At 40.5% G+C, this 16,239-nt stretch overlaps 1 protein-coding gene across 3 annotated transcripts in view; it reads left to right on the forward strand.

The window, feature by feature from the left end:
• Pde1c (phosphodiesterase 1C) overlaps positions 1-10,100 on the forward strand; it is a 213,462-nt gene extending 203,362 nt beyond the window's left edge. For 2 of the 3 annotated variants that reach the window (XM_090332680.1, XM_090332681.1), the window contains exon 18: positions 9,186-10,100. In XM_090332680.1, the coding sequence (XP_090188806.1) occupies positions 9,186-9,355 (170 nt within the window). In that variant the 3' untranslated portion in view covers positions 9,356-10,100. The remainder of the gene's footprint in view (positions 1-9,185) is intronic. The other variant, XM_090332677.1, reaches the window with a different exon arrangement.
• Positions 10,101-16,239: the final 6,139 nt, after the last annotated feature.

Below are 16,239 nucleotides of genomic sequence, written 5' to 3' on the forward strand. Positions count from 1 at the left end.
CTTGTTTCTCTGTTCTGCTCCTCAGGGCTGTTCAGGGCCCAGTCCCTCCTTTACCCCAAGTCACAGATCTGGCATTTTAAAGAGAACAGTTTCTCTATATAGAACGATGTATATTGGTTAGCTTCAACAGGGTCATTAGTTGATAGTGTTTACTGTGTAAAGGTAACTCAGCTGGCATGGAAATAATGCCAAGGCCCAAATCCAAGAGTCTCATGCTAGACCTGACCACTTGTGCCCATGTGCCAAATAAAGAGACAAGGTAAGAGTAGAGAAAAGAGATTTGTTCCGTGGCAGCCATGAGAAGACAGCACCTCGGTACATCTTCACCCATCATCACTGTGGACATTGGCTTCAGGCTAAATGGTGAAAGCTGGGGGCCAGGTGAGTTCAAACTGGCCCATATCCCAGGTATGGTCAGCACTTTACATGGGGACAGAGCAAGAACATGACACCTGCTGGGTGATCTGTTTGGCTGCTTCCTTTAGGATGGTAAAGAAGATGACTTTATCTGTTTGTGGGACATTTGACTTTTCATACAAGATACTTACCTATGAATCTTTTCTTTTCTGGAGCCTAGAAAGTGACTGCAGTAGATACTAGCTCAGATCCAAGAGCACAGATGCAAAGCTGTGGGCATTTAGTTATTTCGTAAGGCCCAGCAAAGCCATGAGGAATTTAGGAGCTCATGGTGGTAGCATTGCATTTGCCTGGATGCCTTTTTCTTTTGTAAGGAGGCAACAAGTCTTGGGGTACTTAGCAACATGGAAGCCCAAGGTAAGCAGGGCCCTGCCTTCTGTCCTGGTGTGTTACAGCAGCACATGCATGGTAGGTTTACTAAGAAGTCAGGGAACAGATGAGTCTGCAGAAAGGGTCTTCAGCTGTGCATTCTCTGAGATGACTAGAACAAAAGCCTCCAACGGACTTAGTTTTATTTGCTTTCTGTAAAGTATAGTTTTGTAGCATCGTTCTTGTCTGTGATTTTCTAGAAAAATAATTTGGGCAGTTATATTTCCTTCTCTTTTTTTTTGCCAGTCTTGGGCATTGAGCTCAGGGCATGAGCACTGTCCTTAGGCTTTCTCAGGGCTAGAGCTCTTCCACTTGAGCCACAGCACCATTTATGGCTTTTTTGCTATGTATGTGGTACCAAGAAATCAAACCTGGTTCTTCGTGCATGCGAGGCAAGCACTCTACCACTAGGTCAAACTCCTGGCCTTTATATTTCTTTCTTTTCTCTTTCTCTTTCTTTCTTTTCTCTTTCTCTTTCTTTCTTTCTCTCTCTCTCTCTCTTTCTTTCTTTCTTTCTTTCTTTCTTTCTTTCTTTCTTTCTTTCTTTCTTTCTTTCTTTCTTCTTTCTCCTTCACTTCCCTGCCCTTCCCTTCCCCCTCCCTCTCTCTTTCTCATTTCCTTCTTTCTTGCTGGTCCTGAGACTTGAACTCAGGGCCTGGGCACTGTTCCTGAGCTTTTGTGCTCTACTACTTGAGCCACAATTCCAAATCCAGCTTTTAGGTGGTTGATTGGAGATAATAATCTCACGGACTTTCTTGCCTGGGCTGACTTCACACGTGTTGCCTCCTGAGTAGCTAGAATTATAGGCAGGAGCTGCTCATATTTGACTGTTTGGCTTCTATTTAAAAGTTACATCACTCAAATCTGATCATCATAGAAAAACCAGAAAATGTAATCAATTGAAGGCAAAATGTACAGTAAAATAAAATAGCCGCCTTTATGCGACTTGGAGATAAGTACTTCTATGATTTAGGTGATTATTTCTTTAAATTTTTCTATGTGTGTATTTTCTGATAATGAGGTAAGAGTGCCCATTTTTAAGTGACACCCATATTATCTTTATTGTGTCATAATGTTTTATTTTAAGACATATACTAGAATTTCCTTCATTCCCTATGATTGCATTTTGAAGTTTTCCCAATATTTTGCTAAAAAATAAACACTAAAAACGTATTTTCTTTTTATTGACAGTGATTTGCTGAAGTATTTTTTATTGTAATTAATAAAAGGGTTACATGATATTTGCCATATAGAAGGTGCATTAATTCACATACATTGATACCCTTTCACATGTCTTGGTACCCTTTACCCGCCCCCCCACCCCCCGTCTTGGTTTTCCCCCCTTTCCTATCAAATTTTAAATAATCAAATACAAATATATTCAATCTATCAGATAACAAAGTGAGATACTGTAACAATATGAGATACCCAAGGGACAACAAAGGAGATGAGAGATAACATAGTACATTAAGGACAACAATCATTCGTTATATGGCTTTTGTTTCAATATCCTAGAGGTCCTTTCATTTAGCTCCATACTATATGGCCTTATGTATCAAGGGTTTGCTCTATTGCAGATCTCTGCTAGTAGAGCCCAAGGTTTCTACTGATTATGACAAATGAGGGAAACCATTCAGCGTTCCTTTGAGTATGGCTTACTGCACTTAATATGATTTTTTCTAAGTCTTTCCATTTCCTGACAAATGAGTCGATGTCGTTTTTTTCTGACAGCAGCATAGAATTCCATTGTGTACAAATACCACAACTTGTTGATCCACTCATCAACTGAGGGACATCTAGGTTGGTTCCATATCTTTGCTATGGTGAATAATGCTGCAATGAACATTGTTGTGCTAGTGGATTTAGTATGCCCTAGATTCTGCATGGTTGGGTAAATGCCAAGTAGTGGAATTGCTGGGTCATAGGGGAGTTCTATGTTTAGCCTTTTGAGGCACTGCCATACTGCTTTCCATAGTGGTTGAATAAGTTTACACTCCCACCAACAGTGTAGTAGTGATCCCTCCTGGCCACATCCCCTCCAACATCTGTTGTTATTCGTTTTCCTAATCCTGGCCATTCTAACTGGAGTGAGGTGGAATCTTAAGAGTTGTTTTGATTTGCATTTCTTTTATGACCAGAGATGTTGAACATTTCTTCATGTGTCTATAGGCCATTTTTGTTTCTTCTTCAGAGAAGACTCTCTTTAAGTCTTTGGCCCATTTTTTAATGGGATGGTTGTTACTTTGGAGATTAGTTTTGGAGTGATTCAATTTTTTGAGTTGTTAATATATTTTAGATATGAGGCCTTTGTCCGTTGTTTGGTTGGTGAAGATCTTCTCCCACTCTGTAGGCTTCCTAATTAATTTACTAGCTATGTCCTTTGCCATACAAAAGATCTGCAGTTTAATGCAGTCCCACTTATCCAGCCTTTCTCTGATTTGTTGTGATTCTTGGTCCTTATTAAGAAAGTTTTGACCTGTGCCAAGGAAGCCTAGTGTATCTCCTATTCCTTCTTGGAAAGTTTTCAGTGTGTCAGCTTTTACCTCTAGGTCTTTGATCCCTTTGGAGTTAATTCTAGTGCAGGGTGACAAAGAAGGATCCAACTTTAGTTTTCTGCAGGTGCTTAACCAGTTCTGCCAGCACAACTTGTTGAAGAGGCTGTCTTTCTTCCATTCTATTTTTTTGGCTCCCTTGTCAAAGATTAGGTGGCCATAGGTCTGTGGTTTAATATCTGGGTCCTCAGTTCTATTCCATTGGTCTTCAGGCCTGTTCCTGTGCCAGTACCAAGCTGTTTTGAGAATTATACCCCTGTAATAGAGTCTAAAGTTTGGAATTGAAATTCCTCCAGTGCTGTTATTTTTGCTAAGAAGTGTTTTTGCTATACGGGGTCTTTTATTGTTCCATATGAAATTTTGGATTGCCTCTTCTATTTCTTTAAAGAATGCCATTAGGATATTGATGGGTATTGCGTTGAATTTGTAGATAACCCTTGGCAAGACTGTCATTTTTACAATGTTGATTCTTCCAATCCAGGAGCATGGGAGGTTTTTCCATTTCCTTAGTTCTGCTTTAATTTCTTTTTTCAGGGTTTTATAGTTTTCATCAAAAAGGTCCTTTACATTCTTAGTTAAGCTAATTCCTAGGTACTTTATTTTCTTTGAGGCTATTGTGAAAGGAGTTGCTTTCCTGATTATTGCCTCATTCCTCTCACTGTTGGCGTAAAGGAAGGCAATTGATTTTTGAGGATTAATTTTATACCCTGCTACCCTTCCAAAGTTTTGAATCAGCTCAAGGAGCTTGGGAGTAGAGTCTATAGGATTCTTTAAATACAGAATCATGTCATCTGCAAAGAGGGATAGTTTTACTTCCTTTTCCCTACTTGGATCCCCTTTATGCTTGCTTCTTGCCTTATTGCACTGGCTAGGAATTCTAGTACTATGTTAAAGAGGAGTGGAGAGAGTGGGCATCCTTGTCTTGTTCCTGATTTTAGAGGGAATGGCTTTAGATTTTCACCATTAAGTGTAATACTAGCAGTGGGTTTGTCATACACAGCCTTTATTATATTGAGGAATGTTCCATGGACTCCTAGTTTCTCCAGAGCTTTTAACATAAAGGGGTGTTGGATCTTGTCAAATGCCTTTTCCGCATCTATTGAGACAATCATGTGATTTTTGTCCTTGCTCCTGTTGATGTGTTGCATTATATTAATTGATTTGCATATGTTGAACCAGCTTTGCCTCCCCGTGATGAATCCAGTTTGATCATAGCGTATAATTTTTTTGATGAGTTGTTGTAGACGGTTGGCCAGTATTTTGTTGAGAAGTTTTGCATCAATGTTCATCAAAGATATAGGTCTATAGTTCTCTTTCTTTGATGAATCTCTGTCTGGTTTGGGGATGAGGGTTATACTGGCTTCATAGAATGAGTTTGGTAAGGAACCTTCATTTTCAATTTCGTTGAAGAGCTTGAGTAGTATTGGTGTGAGCTCTGATTTGAAGACCTTATAGAATTCAGCTATGAATCCATCTGGCTCTGGGCTTTTCTTGGGTGGAAGTTCTCTAATTGCCATTTCTATTTCAGAGCTTGAAATAGGCCTGTTGAGTTGGGTTAGTTCTTCTTGGTTCAGTGTGGGTATGTTAATATTGGCTAGGAATTCATCCATTTCTTCTAGATTCTCAAATTTGTTGGCGTAAAGGTTTGAGAAGTATTCCCTCATGATATTCTGGATCTTGGTAATTTCTGTCGTGATATTACCATTTTCATCTGTGATTTTGTTTATTTCGATATGCTCTCTTCTTTTTTTGGTAAGATTTGCTAAGGGTTTGTCAATTTTGTTAATTCTTTCAAAGAACCAACTCCTTGTTTTGTTGATTCTTTCTATAGTTTTTTTGGATTCCAAATCATTTAATTCTGCTTTGATTTTAATAATTTGCTTTCTTCTACTGGGATTAGGGTTGGTTTGTTGCTCTTTTTCCAGGAGCTTAAGGTGAGACATTAACTTGTTGGTTTGTGATTTTTCTAACTTGTTGTTGTAGGCACTCAGCGCTATAAATTTTCCTCTGAGTACTGCTTTTGCTGTGTCCCAAAGGAGTTGGTATTTTGTGTGCTCCTTTTTGTTAAATTTCATAAAGTGTTGGATTTATGTTCTGATCTCTTCGATGACCCATTGGTGATTCAACAATGCATTGTTCAGTCTCCATGAGTTACAGGGTTTTCGTTGGTGGAGATGTGTGTTCAGTTCCAATTTGATGCCTTTGTGATCTGAGAGCATGCATGGAATAATTTCAGTGTTTCTGAATCTGTCCAGGTTTGTTTTATGGCCTAAGATGTGGTCTATTTTGGAAAATGTTCTATGTGCTGCTGAGAAAAACGTATATTGTGTTGTTGCTGGGTGGAATATTCTGCAGATGTCTGTTAGATCTAGTTGGTCTATATAGTTGTTCAGTTCTAAGGTTTCTCTGTTGAGTTTTTGCCTTGTTGATCTGTCCATAGGTGAGAGTGGTGTGTTAAAGTCACCAACAATCACTGTGTTTCAATCTATGTATGGTTTCAGTGTAAGTAAAGTTTGCTTGATGAAGTTCGGAGCTCTGGGATTGGGTGTGTAAATATTTAGGATTGTTATGTCTTCCTGGAGGAAAGATCCTTTTAGTAGTATGTAGTAATCTTCTTTGTCTTTTCTTACTAATTTTAGTTTGAAATATATTTTATCTGCTATGAGGATGGCAACTCCAGCCTGTTTATGGGGGCCGTTAGCTTGATAGCGTTTATTCCAACCTCTCACTTTCAAAAGATGATTGTTTTTTGGGGTAAGATGTGTGTCTTGAAGACAGCAGAATGATGGCTCTTGCTCTTTGATTCAACTAGACAGCTTATGCCGTTTATTTGGAGAGTTAAGTCCATTGATATTGAGAGTTAGGATTGAGAGATATTTATTAGTTCCTACCATTTTTAAAGGTTTTATTAGGGCCTGTGTCTTGACAGTTCTTGTGGTCCTTAGATGGTATGCTTTTTTAGGTGCCATTTCTTTCCCTATATTGTATTTATTTTGGTTTTCTATGTATAGAACATCTTTGAGAATTCTCTGTAGTGTTGGTTTTGTTGCGACATATTGTTGCAGCTTTTCCCTGGAATGGAATGTTTTTATTGTTCCCTCAGTTATGAATGAGTTGCTGAAGTATTTTTAACCCCAGGGTAACTCTGGTTCTTCAGATCTGTTTCAGATCTCATCCAGGTAGCATAGTATCTTGGCTGTTGCCTCTCCTTACGGTAGCTCTGAGCCCTGGCAGGTTCTCTCCCAGCCTGTTCTTGTGTTTTTTGATGACTTTTAGTCTGGCATTTATGTACTTCAATTGTGAACTATCAAAGAGAGGTTATGTATTTCAGGGAGGATGACCATAGAGGTGAATTTCTGTTTTTATCACAAAATGTACATTTCCATCACATAATATCGGAACGCATCCTTCCACCTGGACTTAGTTTTGTCACTTTGATCTTCTGGATAAGGTTCTGTGTGTTTGATAATTTTTTTCATTATAAAACTATTCTTTGTACAATGAACTGTACACCTTGGAAGTGCTACAATTAGCTTCTTTACCCTTAGGATGGTTGCATGCGTGAATTTTCTGGTAATTTGCAGACAGATAACTTGTATTTGAATAGACAAAAGCTTTTTTTCCCCTCATGTCAATCTAGGCTTGTTACTTTTTTCTTTGGGCTGGATATAGGATGCTACTTTATTTATTTTGTTGCTCGGAGCAAGTCGGGCTATTGTTCTTTGTCTGTAAGCACTTTTCAACTTTGTTATAAGAGTGCCTGATATATCTTGTGCCTCAATTCTAGAAATCATTTCTTCCAGAATCACTAGTTCCTTTTATTGAAATGTTAGAAATTTAGGTCTACAGACTGTGGGCTGCTTGGAGTTTCCAGGTCTGATGACTTTTCACTGCTCCTTAGAATGTTTCAGCTGACACAGCAAAAGAAAACGAGGTATATGTTTATACACATAAATGCACACACATATACATATATGTGTATATATATATCTTTATAGCAACCATTGACACCACTGTTAATTGAATTTATATCATTCCAGGTCAAACCCATTACCACATGCATCTCTCCTTTCTGCTTATCTGTAAATGTCCTTACTAATAGTTTTATTTAACATAGTTAAATATTTTAACATAGTTTCTCAATGTCAGATCCATGTAGAGTGATAGTAGAGCTGTTACCTGTGCCGTTCAAGAAGCAATGTACTTGTATGGGAAACAGTATTGCTTATTAGAATACAGTATTTATGCTTAGCTTCTTTGGCCTTTGGTCTGTAGAGTCAAATTTTATCCAAAGTTATTTATGTAAGCATCTTTTCTTCTCTTCAGTGAGGTTGTTTCTTACATTGACAATGCAGTCATAATGTTGCATGACATTTTGTTTTCTATTTTGGGTTCCATAGCTCCATAAATACTGTTTGGATTTGTATACAATAGGGCTCACTCTCTACAGGTTTTGACAAATGCGCTGTAATACATCTCTATTACTACAGCATAATATAAAATGATTTCACTGCCCTGGAAATCCTTTATTCACCTATTTAGCCTTCCCTCTTCTGATTTCCTGGCAATCACCCGTCTTTTATTTTCTCTATAATTTTACTGTCTGAGCATGCTATATCATGGAATCATAGGTATGTTGTATTTCCAGACTCTCTTGATTTACTTAGCAAATTACTTGTAAGATTCATTTAAGATTTTGTTTGGCTTGATAACTCATTTATATTTTCATCATTAAATAAGAGTCTAATCTGACTATCCATTTACCTATTGAAGGACACCTGTGTAACTTCTAATTTGGGAAAATAAAAGTCTCTATAGAAGTTTCCATGTGGACATAGATTATTTCCCCCCAATTAGTCAAATGAGCTCAGGAGCACCGTTACTGCATCATATTGTAAAACTAATCTAGGCTTCATGAGAAATTGCCAAACTATCTTCTGAAGAAATTGTACTGCTTGGCATTGTTGAAACTCTTTTCCATGCATCCAGTGCTTGGTGCTCTGGATCCTCATGAGTGATTGGTATGCAGTAGAATATCACTATTATGTAGATTGTTAGTGACCAAACAATGTTTAAATCTATATTCTTGGGCTTGTCTGACATGTGTCTTCTCCAGTGAGGAGTCTGTTCAGAATCTTCTGTCCATTTTTAAATTAAGTTCTTTCTTTTTTTTTTTTTTTGCCAGTCATGGGCTTGAGCTCAGGCCCTGAGCACTGTCCTTGGACTTTCTCAAGGTTAGAGCTCTACCACTTGAGCCTCAGCACCATTTCTGGCTTTTTTTTCTATGTATGTGGTACCAAGGAATCGAACCCGGGTCTTCGTGCATGCTAGGCAAGCACTCTACCACTAGGCCAAACTCCCGGCCCCATTAAGTTGTTTCTTTTGGTTGACTTTTAAGAGTTCTTTTTGTGTTTGAGATAAAAGACCTTTATAGATAGTTTGCAAGTATTCTCTCAGCAATATTGCTGGAATGACAGCCATTTTCCAAACTCAAGAGCTCACGAACAACGCTAAATGTGGTTGATGATGCTAGCCATGTGTGTTCTGCTGTCCTCAAATGTCCTGCTGTGCCCTCTGCCTTCCTTAACTCCACCCATAGTCAAAGAGCCTTATGTGCTGTGGTGAGCACTGTTTTTCTGTAGGAATTTCACACCTTTGTTCATTTTTTAAGCCAATGGATAATCCGGCCGCTGATCTACAGTGATGGGGGTTCCAGTAAAGCTCCAGCCCTTTGTGTGTGTGCTGGCTTGGGGAAGACCAAGCTGGAGGAAGTTGGACATGATGTGAAGGTTGTACTGGGTCCCTGGTAAGGCTAATGGTTGTCTGTCTTCCTTCCCACTGCTCCAGTCATCAAGCCTCCTTTGCGCCACTTTAAACGCCCAGCTTACGCCTCCAGCTCCTATGCACCTTCAGTTCCCAAGAAAGCTGACGACCACCCTGCAAGGTATAAGATGCTGGACCAGAGGATCAAAATGAAGAAGATTCAGAATATCTCTCATCACTGGAACAAAAAATAGTGTCAGGGAGAGAAGAAAGGGTGTGAGGAGGGCCCACCTGTCAGAACAGAACTGGCTTTACAGATCCTTGGAGGGCTGGAATTAACCTGGCAAGAGCTAGTGCCATCACGGATAACTCAAGTGGGCACCAGGAGAGTCTGTGTGACTTTAACCTTTGTGATTCTCCTGTGAGGCCCATCAGTGACTGGACTCGAGGTCAATCCAGACTCCAAGAATAAACTAGGAAGCAGGTTGTTTCATGTGGCTTTTATTGTAGAAGTCTTTCAAAGTTGGCTGTATTTTAATTATACATCCTGTTCAGACAAAAGAGGAAAAATTGACATTTTTCTTGCTGAAGTTGCAATTTGCCCCAACAGGAATATACTCAGTATAGTAATCATCATATTTAAGAAGTGAGCTTCAGAAATTATCTTCTTAATTGCAGATCCTTATCTAAAATACATGTAAATATGTCATTTCCAAAGCAATTGCATTCAAAATAAAAGTGTGTTTCTGAATGTAACAATTTTAGAGGGAAAACATGTCTGATAAATTGCATTTGTGGACATTTCAAAACATGGGCTTTACAAACTATCCAAATCGAAAGAAAATTTAAAAAGAAAAATATCCTTTTTTAAAATTTCTAATCAGATGTCTCATGCCCAGTATGTGTAAGGATTTGAGAGTTTCAGGATATTTCTTCTACTCTTTCCCTTCTATCTCAGTAGAGAATGCTGGGGGATCATAGGATACTCAAGCCATAACAGTCAAACCCATACCTAGGGGTATGGGTTTACTTTTGTAGTTCTGGAACAGAAAAGTGAGCCTAGTTTTAATGCCATATTTCCAGATGCTTCTCTGTATGTTTGGAGATGTCTCTAAGTTAAATGTCAGGTCACCTTCTCAACAGAGCATGTGTCCGGAGCCCTGTGGCACTGTTTGCTCTCATGGCCATTGATAGAACAGAAGACTTCACAGCTCACCCCTCTTCCAGGTGGCATTATTTCACTGTTTTAATATCTCACATGAGTATTGTTACATTGGGACTGAAATCAGAGAAATAGCAAGATCCGTGGTCAGTGATGGCTTTTGATGTCAGGGCATGAGTTTTTGGAAAGCTTCTGTTTACATAACTAGTCCATGGATTCGTGGCGCCCACGCCATATCTCATGATGAAGATATGTAAGACTGTAAGTCTACTGTTGAGTCTGGTGTCTGCTAAAAGGCATAGTTCTCCAGGAGTCTCACAGAGATGAAGGTGTCCTTCTTGGTAACAGCCTTCCAAATCAGTTGTCAAGGGTTTAGAGGCCTTCCTTCCCCTGTCCACAGTTCATGTCTGGTAGACCACAGTTACTCAATTGAGCCTGTTCCAGAGTTTAGTGACTGTCCAGAACTGCTTACATCTAGTGTGCTTAAAAATAAAAAGAAAGGTGAAATTGTAAGTAAATTTAATTTGCTTTCCAAACAGGAAGGAAAATGACACTCGAGATTTTTTGTTAAGAGAGGATATTGTGACTTAGCTCCTGGCTTGGTATTTAAGCAAGAAAACCCTTCTGTAGCCTATTAGCACTTCTTCCACCTGACTTAGGTTCACTCTACAGGTGGTTCATACCTGTTTCTATACAAATGCTCTAGTGATGGCTGCACAGAGCCACATGGAATATACAATGATGCTTTCTCTGTCTCTCAATTCCTCTAGCCTTAGGCATCAGGCTTTGGTGTGGCTGTGATTTCTTGATGCTGGAAGCCATCTTTCAGAGGCAGAAACTTGACTTGGTTGCTTGTGTTATTTGCTAAGCTGTTACTTTTTTAATCTCTGCTGATATTTTAGTTGAGCAAATGTACAAATGTTGAAATGTTGTAAAATGCCTCCCCTATATATTTTTGCCTGATGGGTTGTATAGAAATGCAGATTCTATTCTTACATCAAATAAAAAGAGGCATTTAAAGGACTTCCTTGTATATGAGTCATCTTTAACTTTCTTAGACTCCTGAGATTCTTTTTAAGTTAGATTTCCTAATAAGATTGGCATCCTTCAGCCTTGAATGTTTTGTGAAGGTAAACACAAAACATTTCAATTTGCTTGCTGATTGTATAGGTGATAACTTTTCTCACATGCTCTCTTCCATGCAGACATCACAACTTTGAGCAATCCATAACTAGAGTCCATTGAAGGTGAGCATCTGCTATCTTGTTGTAGAGAAGGGGTTATAGGCAGTGGTTAAGAACTGGGACTTTGGAGTCAGATAAACATATAATTAAAGTCTGTCTCTGCCCCTTTTGTTTACTCTGAAAGCTTAGCTGATTTACATAATGTGTCTCAATGTTCATTTCCTCCACTACAAAATGAAGATAATAAAAACTCTGACTCAGCACAGATCAGGGTTATGGGTAAAGTGAATGTGGCACAAAAGAAATGTAGCTTTTGACACAGAGGGCAGTGGCCCTCCCCTCAGCCTGCATCACCAGGCCCAGTGTCCTCTTCACCTCACTTAAGGGCAGCTGGTCATCCAGTCAAGTTCCACCATTTGCTCTCTTCCTACAGGTTCTCATTTCCACTTGTGCTGGAGTCTTTCTGCTTGTTTACATTTGGGAACAACCCAACTCCCCAACCCCTGTGTCTGACTTCCCCAACCCCTGTACAGCTGTTCACTCTGTCCACTTTGGTCCACTTTGACTACCTCTGGCTCTCAAATACCCTTCTTTGAATCCTACCCCCTACAGTGCTCTTTCTCCACCTGGTTCATTTCCTACTCCATACCTTGATTCTCTTTCCTTATCTATGTAGTTTATTATTTTAATATCGTTGTACAAATGGATTTCAGTTTCATTTCTGCCTACGTATACCAAGCACTATTCTCATGTCTCACTCTTGATTCCTCCCTTGGCCCCCTGATCTTTTTAGGCATTAAGAAAGCACAGTTGATTTTTGCCCTGGATGACTCTGGGTTAGGTCACACAGGTGGGTACCCAGTTGCCAGCACCCATCTGAAAAGAACCTAATATTAATAAGCCAAACAACTAGATGTGAATGGCCTTACTGGAAGGAGAAGGTTGAAGCCATGATGCCTTGGTGGCTCAGGATCTGGGTAAAACACGGACTTAAAAAATTATCTGTGGCGGTTCATTAGGAACCAATGGCAGCTCTGGCTGCATGCATCTGTCATGTGTTAGGCTGTAGCCCCACCTGGTGTCCATTAGAGGTGAACATTTCCAGGGATTGTTAGCAGTTAAAACTTTTTAGCTGGATGTGCATAGGAGCTTAAGGGCAGGCGGGCAACAGACTCCATTCCAGTTTGTAATAACAGTGCTCATGCATTTCTGCATGGCTTTGTCCTCTGCCAATGCAGTTTGGCTTGCTGTCTAGGACTGCTGATAAATGAGTTATGTGTATTTGTGTATCCATATCTCTAGCATCTATCCATCTGTCACCTATCCATTTGTCATCTATCTATCTATCTATCTATCTATCTATCTATCTATCTATCTATCTATTGCCAGTCCTGGATCTTGAACTCAGGGCCTGAGCACTGTTCTTGGGCTTTCTTGAGGCTAGAACTCTACCATTTGAGCCACAGCTCTCTCCGCCCCTCCCCCCGCCCACTCCGGCTTTTTCTATGTATGTGGTACTGAGGAATCAAACCTAGGTCTTTGTGTATGCTAGGCAAGCACTTTACCACTTAGACTCCTATCATCTATCTATCTATCTATCTATCTATCTATCTATCTATCTATCTATCTTTCTATCTATCTATCATCATTTGTCTTAACCTAAACCACAAACATAGCTGGGGAAAACACTGGGAGATAAATTATAGACATTTTAATAGATATAATAAACAAAGAGCTATAAATAAAAGACAATGTCTGTGATATTTTTATAGAGAGATAAATGACAGCAGCTACAGTGCTAATAATTTCTATTTATTATCTCTGATATGCTCACATGCAGACTCCCCCACCCTACTAAGGTCTCTACTCCACAAGGCTCCTAAGGAGAAGCTGTCAGAGTGAATACTCACCTTCCAGGTGTTGCATGCCAGAGGCTCTGAGTGAGAGGTCTGCTGGCAAGGGAGATGCTGCCTTTTCCAGCTCTCTTCTTCCTGCTCCTGAGCTGGCTTGAGCCTGGAGGTGTGGAGGCAGAGGGCCTGGGGTGGAACCCAGTCTGATGCACGTGGCAAAACACAAAGGACTGGGTATGGGTAATGTTACTGAACTACCACACCATCCCTGGACTGATTCCTTAGGACTTTTCTCCTGTTATGAGAAAAATAAACTCCTATTAATTTCTGTGAAGCTATGATTCTGAGTTTTATCCAAAAAGCCAATTTCTAAATAAGCATAAGGCTCATTTCCCTGGAATTTCAGTAAGATACTTCCACATTGTTTACTTTTCTGTAGAATTGGTGTGTGTGTGTGTGTGTGTGTGTGTATGAATTCATGCATGTCTGGATGTCTCTGTTTGAAAGCATATGTGTCTCTGTGTCTGTCTGTGTGTATGAAAGCATGCATGCATGTGCATGTATGTATGTATACATGCCTGTCTGTTCATATGCCTGTGTACATGCACATGTGTTTGTGTGTGCATGTCTGTGTGCATGAGTGTATGAGCATGCATATGTGTCTGTATGTGTGTACAGTGAGTTTCCTATTTAATGCTTCCCTGCTGATGTGATCTTTACTTCTGCGGCTGACACTGGGTCTGATATGAAATCCAGAGCTGTCCCTTCTTCTCACATTTCTGTTGCCCCCTCATCTTTAGGGCACAGGGTGGTAGCCTCAGGTGTCTGAAAGACAGGTAAGAACATTCTTACCAGGAGAATGAGCAAGACAAAAAGCATACTTCCACTGGGAACAGCTACTTCCTACGTGGAAGGCACTAAGCTATCAAGTCTCCTATGAGGTGAGGTGAAGGAGGGACAGTGTGGTTGGTAGGGTAGCGCTAGGGCCTTCAGATTTGATATGAAATAAAATAAAAGATTTTTTATTAACAAAAATGAGTAAGTTTCCAGTAGAAGGGATGGGAGCAGAATGGACAGCAGCCCCTCTCTGTTGTGCTTCTGGAGTTCTTCCAATACATAGTCAGCAGCTTGTCCCTTGACAGGAGCGCCAAGTTCCTTAGTGCTGTGGGGAATTATCCTCCCCTCCCTTGGCCTCTCAGAACCCCTCTCCTGACCCCATTCTGTTTCAGGTGCCACTTGCATCCTAGTAGATTATATTCATCTACCTCACCATATCCCTTCTCCCCTCCCCAGGCCTCTTCCTAGGTTTCCTGTTTGTCTACCAGGCTGAGAGGAAGCTGAAGCAGGGGTGAACTGAAATGTTCTAGACCTTCTCCATCCCCAACAGGGGATAGGAAGGGAGATTCCAGTCCAATGGGAAGGAACCCATTCTAATGAATACCTCATGTGTTTCCAGGCTCTCTGGCAGGTCGCTTGTACTACGTAATGGTCTTCTTGAGGCCAGTAAGCATCACCCTATGTTAATAATGACTGAAATCAGAGTCCTCAGAAGAACTGAACACAAGTTTTTCCTACACTGTGTTTCCAAACTGAGACACTATCTCTGTGGGAGTGAATTCAGAGGGTTGTTTGGGCGATCAAGAGATCAGGTCAGCCTAAAAAGCTAAATTCTTGATCGTAAGGCTTCAGGAGGAAGTTTTATTGAATATGAACATAAAGAGACTAAACTAGGCTAATGGGAACAGTATCCATTTTTTCTCCCTGAAGCTATGGCTAGAATTAAAGGAAGTATTTTAATGAACAACTAGTTGGCAATTAGATCAACTGCATTAAGTACCACTTTTAAAGTGGTACACAGCTCCCTTGGCCTGCCCGCAACCATCATATCATTTCACACTAATGACACGCTTACCGTTTCTTCATAAGCTTCCTCTACACAAGTGACTCAATCTGGAAGGTCTGCTTGGGTCTCTGTGACACACACACACACACACACACACACACACACACACACACACACACACACCGTTTTTCTGCATTCTCATAACTATAACTATATGTAACCTTTTCACATCAAAATTAAATCTCTGTCTTTTCTAAATAGAATTCCATTGCCCTCATATACAAATAGTCATCAAAGGCACTGTATTAGCTGGCAATGTGGCTATCTACCAGCAGATGGCAGTGCCATGTAGGGAAAAGCTGCTCTGTGGCATAGAGAAAGGTAGTGGCTATCTTGGGCCTTTTCCTAGAAGTCAGCAAAGGCTCCAGGCACTAGGTTAGGTGTGTGGAGGTCCTGGAGGAGTGAGACAGACGGATCATCCTGGCTTAAGGGAAGAGCCCTACACTCTTAGAGAAGAACGTGTCCTTGCTATCCAGCAAGAGCAGTCATGCTGCTCTTGGGGGGAAAAAAATGAAAGCCATCCCCACGCCAGTCCTTTGCCATGGTCCTCAGTGTTTGCTTCCCAGGTATGAAGAAATCAAATCCAGACACATTTCTAGCAGCCCGTCTCATACGAGGTCTGGAAAGGGGGTGTGTTTGCATCTGCTTAGCCGTTATCATAGATGTTCCTCTTTCTGAGGATCACAGAGAAAAATTCCATTTCCCCTGCAAGGCGGTGGGCCAGAGCTACAGCAAGGAAGACTAGAAACCTGCCGCAGGCTGAGGAAGGAAACGAAGACTACAGTGTGGTGCCGACCTGCCACTTTGGAAGCATCATCTCACTTCACAAACTTCATTACTATCACCCTGAGGCAGAGGGGTAGCCACCATGCTCACGCAGCAGGTAGGGAAACTGAGGTACAAAACCCATGGTGGTGTCAAGGTCAGCAGCAAGAGCAAGATGTGAACTCAGACTGATCTGCTCTCTCTGGGTATCCTTGTTGGGCCATGGCCCTTTTAATGTGTACATGAGACACTTTCCTAAAGTTGCAAGTGTTGG

The sequence above is a fragment of the Megascapheus bottae genome, chromosome 5, assembly GCF_031878675.1.
Source record: "Megascapheus bottae isolate mThoBot1 chromosome 5, mThoBot2.hap1, whole genome shotgun sequence".
Classification (NCBI taxonomy): Eukaryota; Metazoa; Chordata; class Mammalia; order Rodentia; family Geomyidae; genus Megascapheus; species Megascapheus bottae.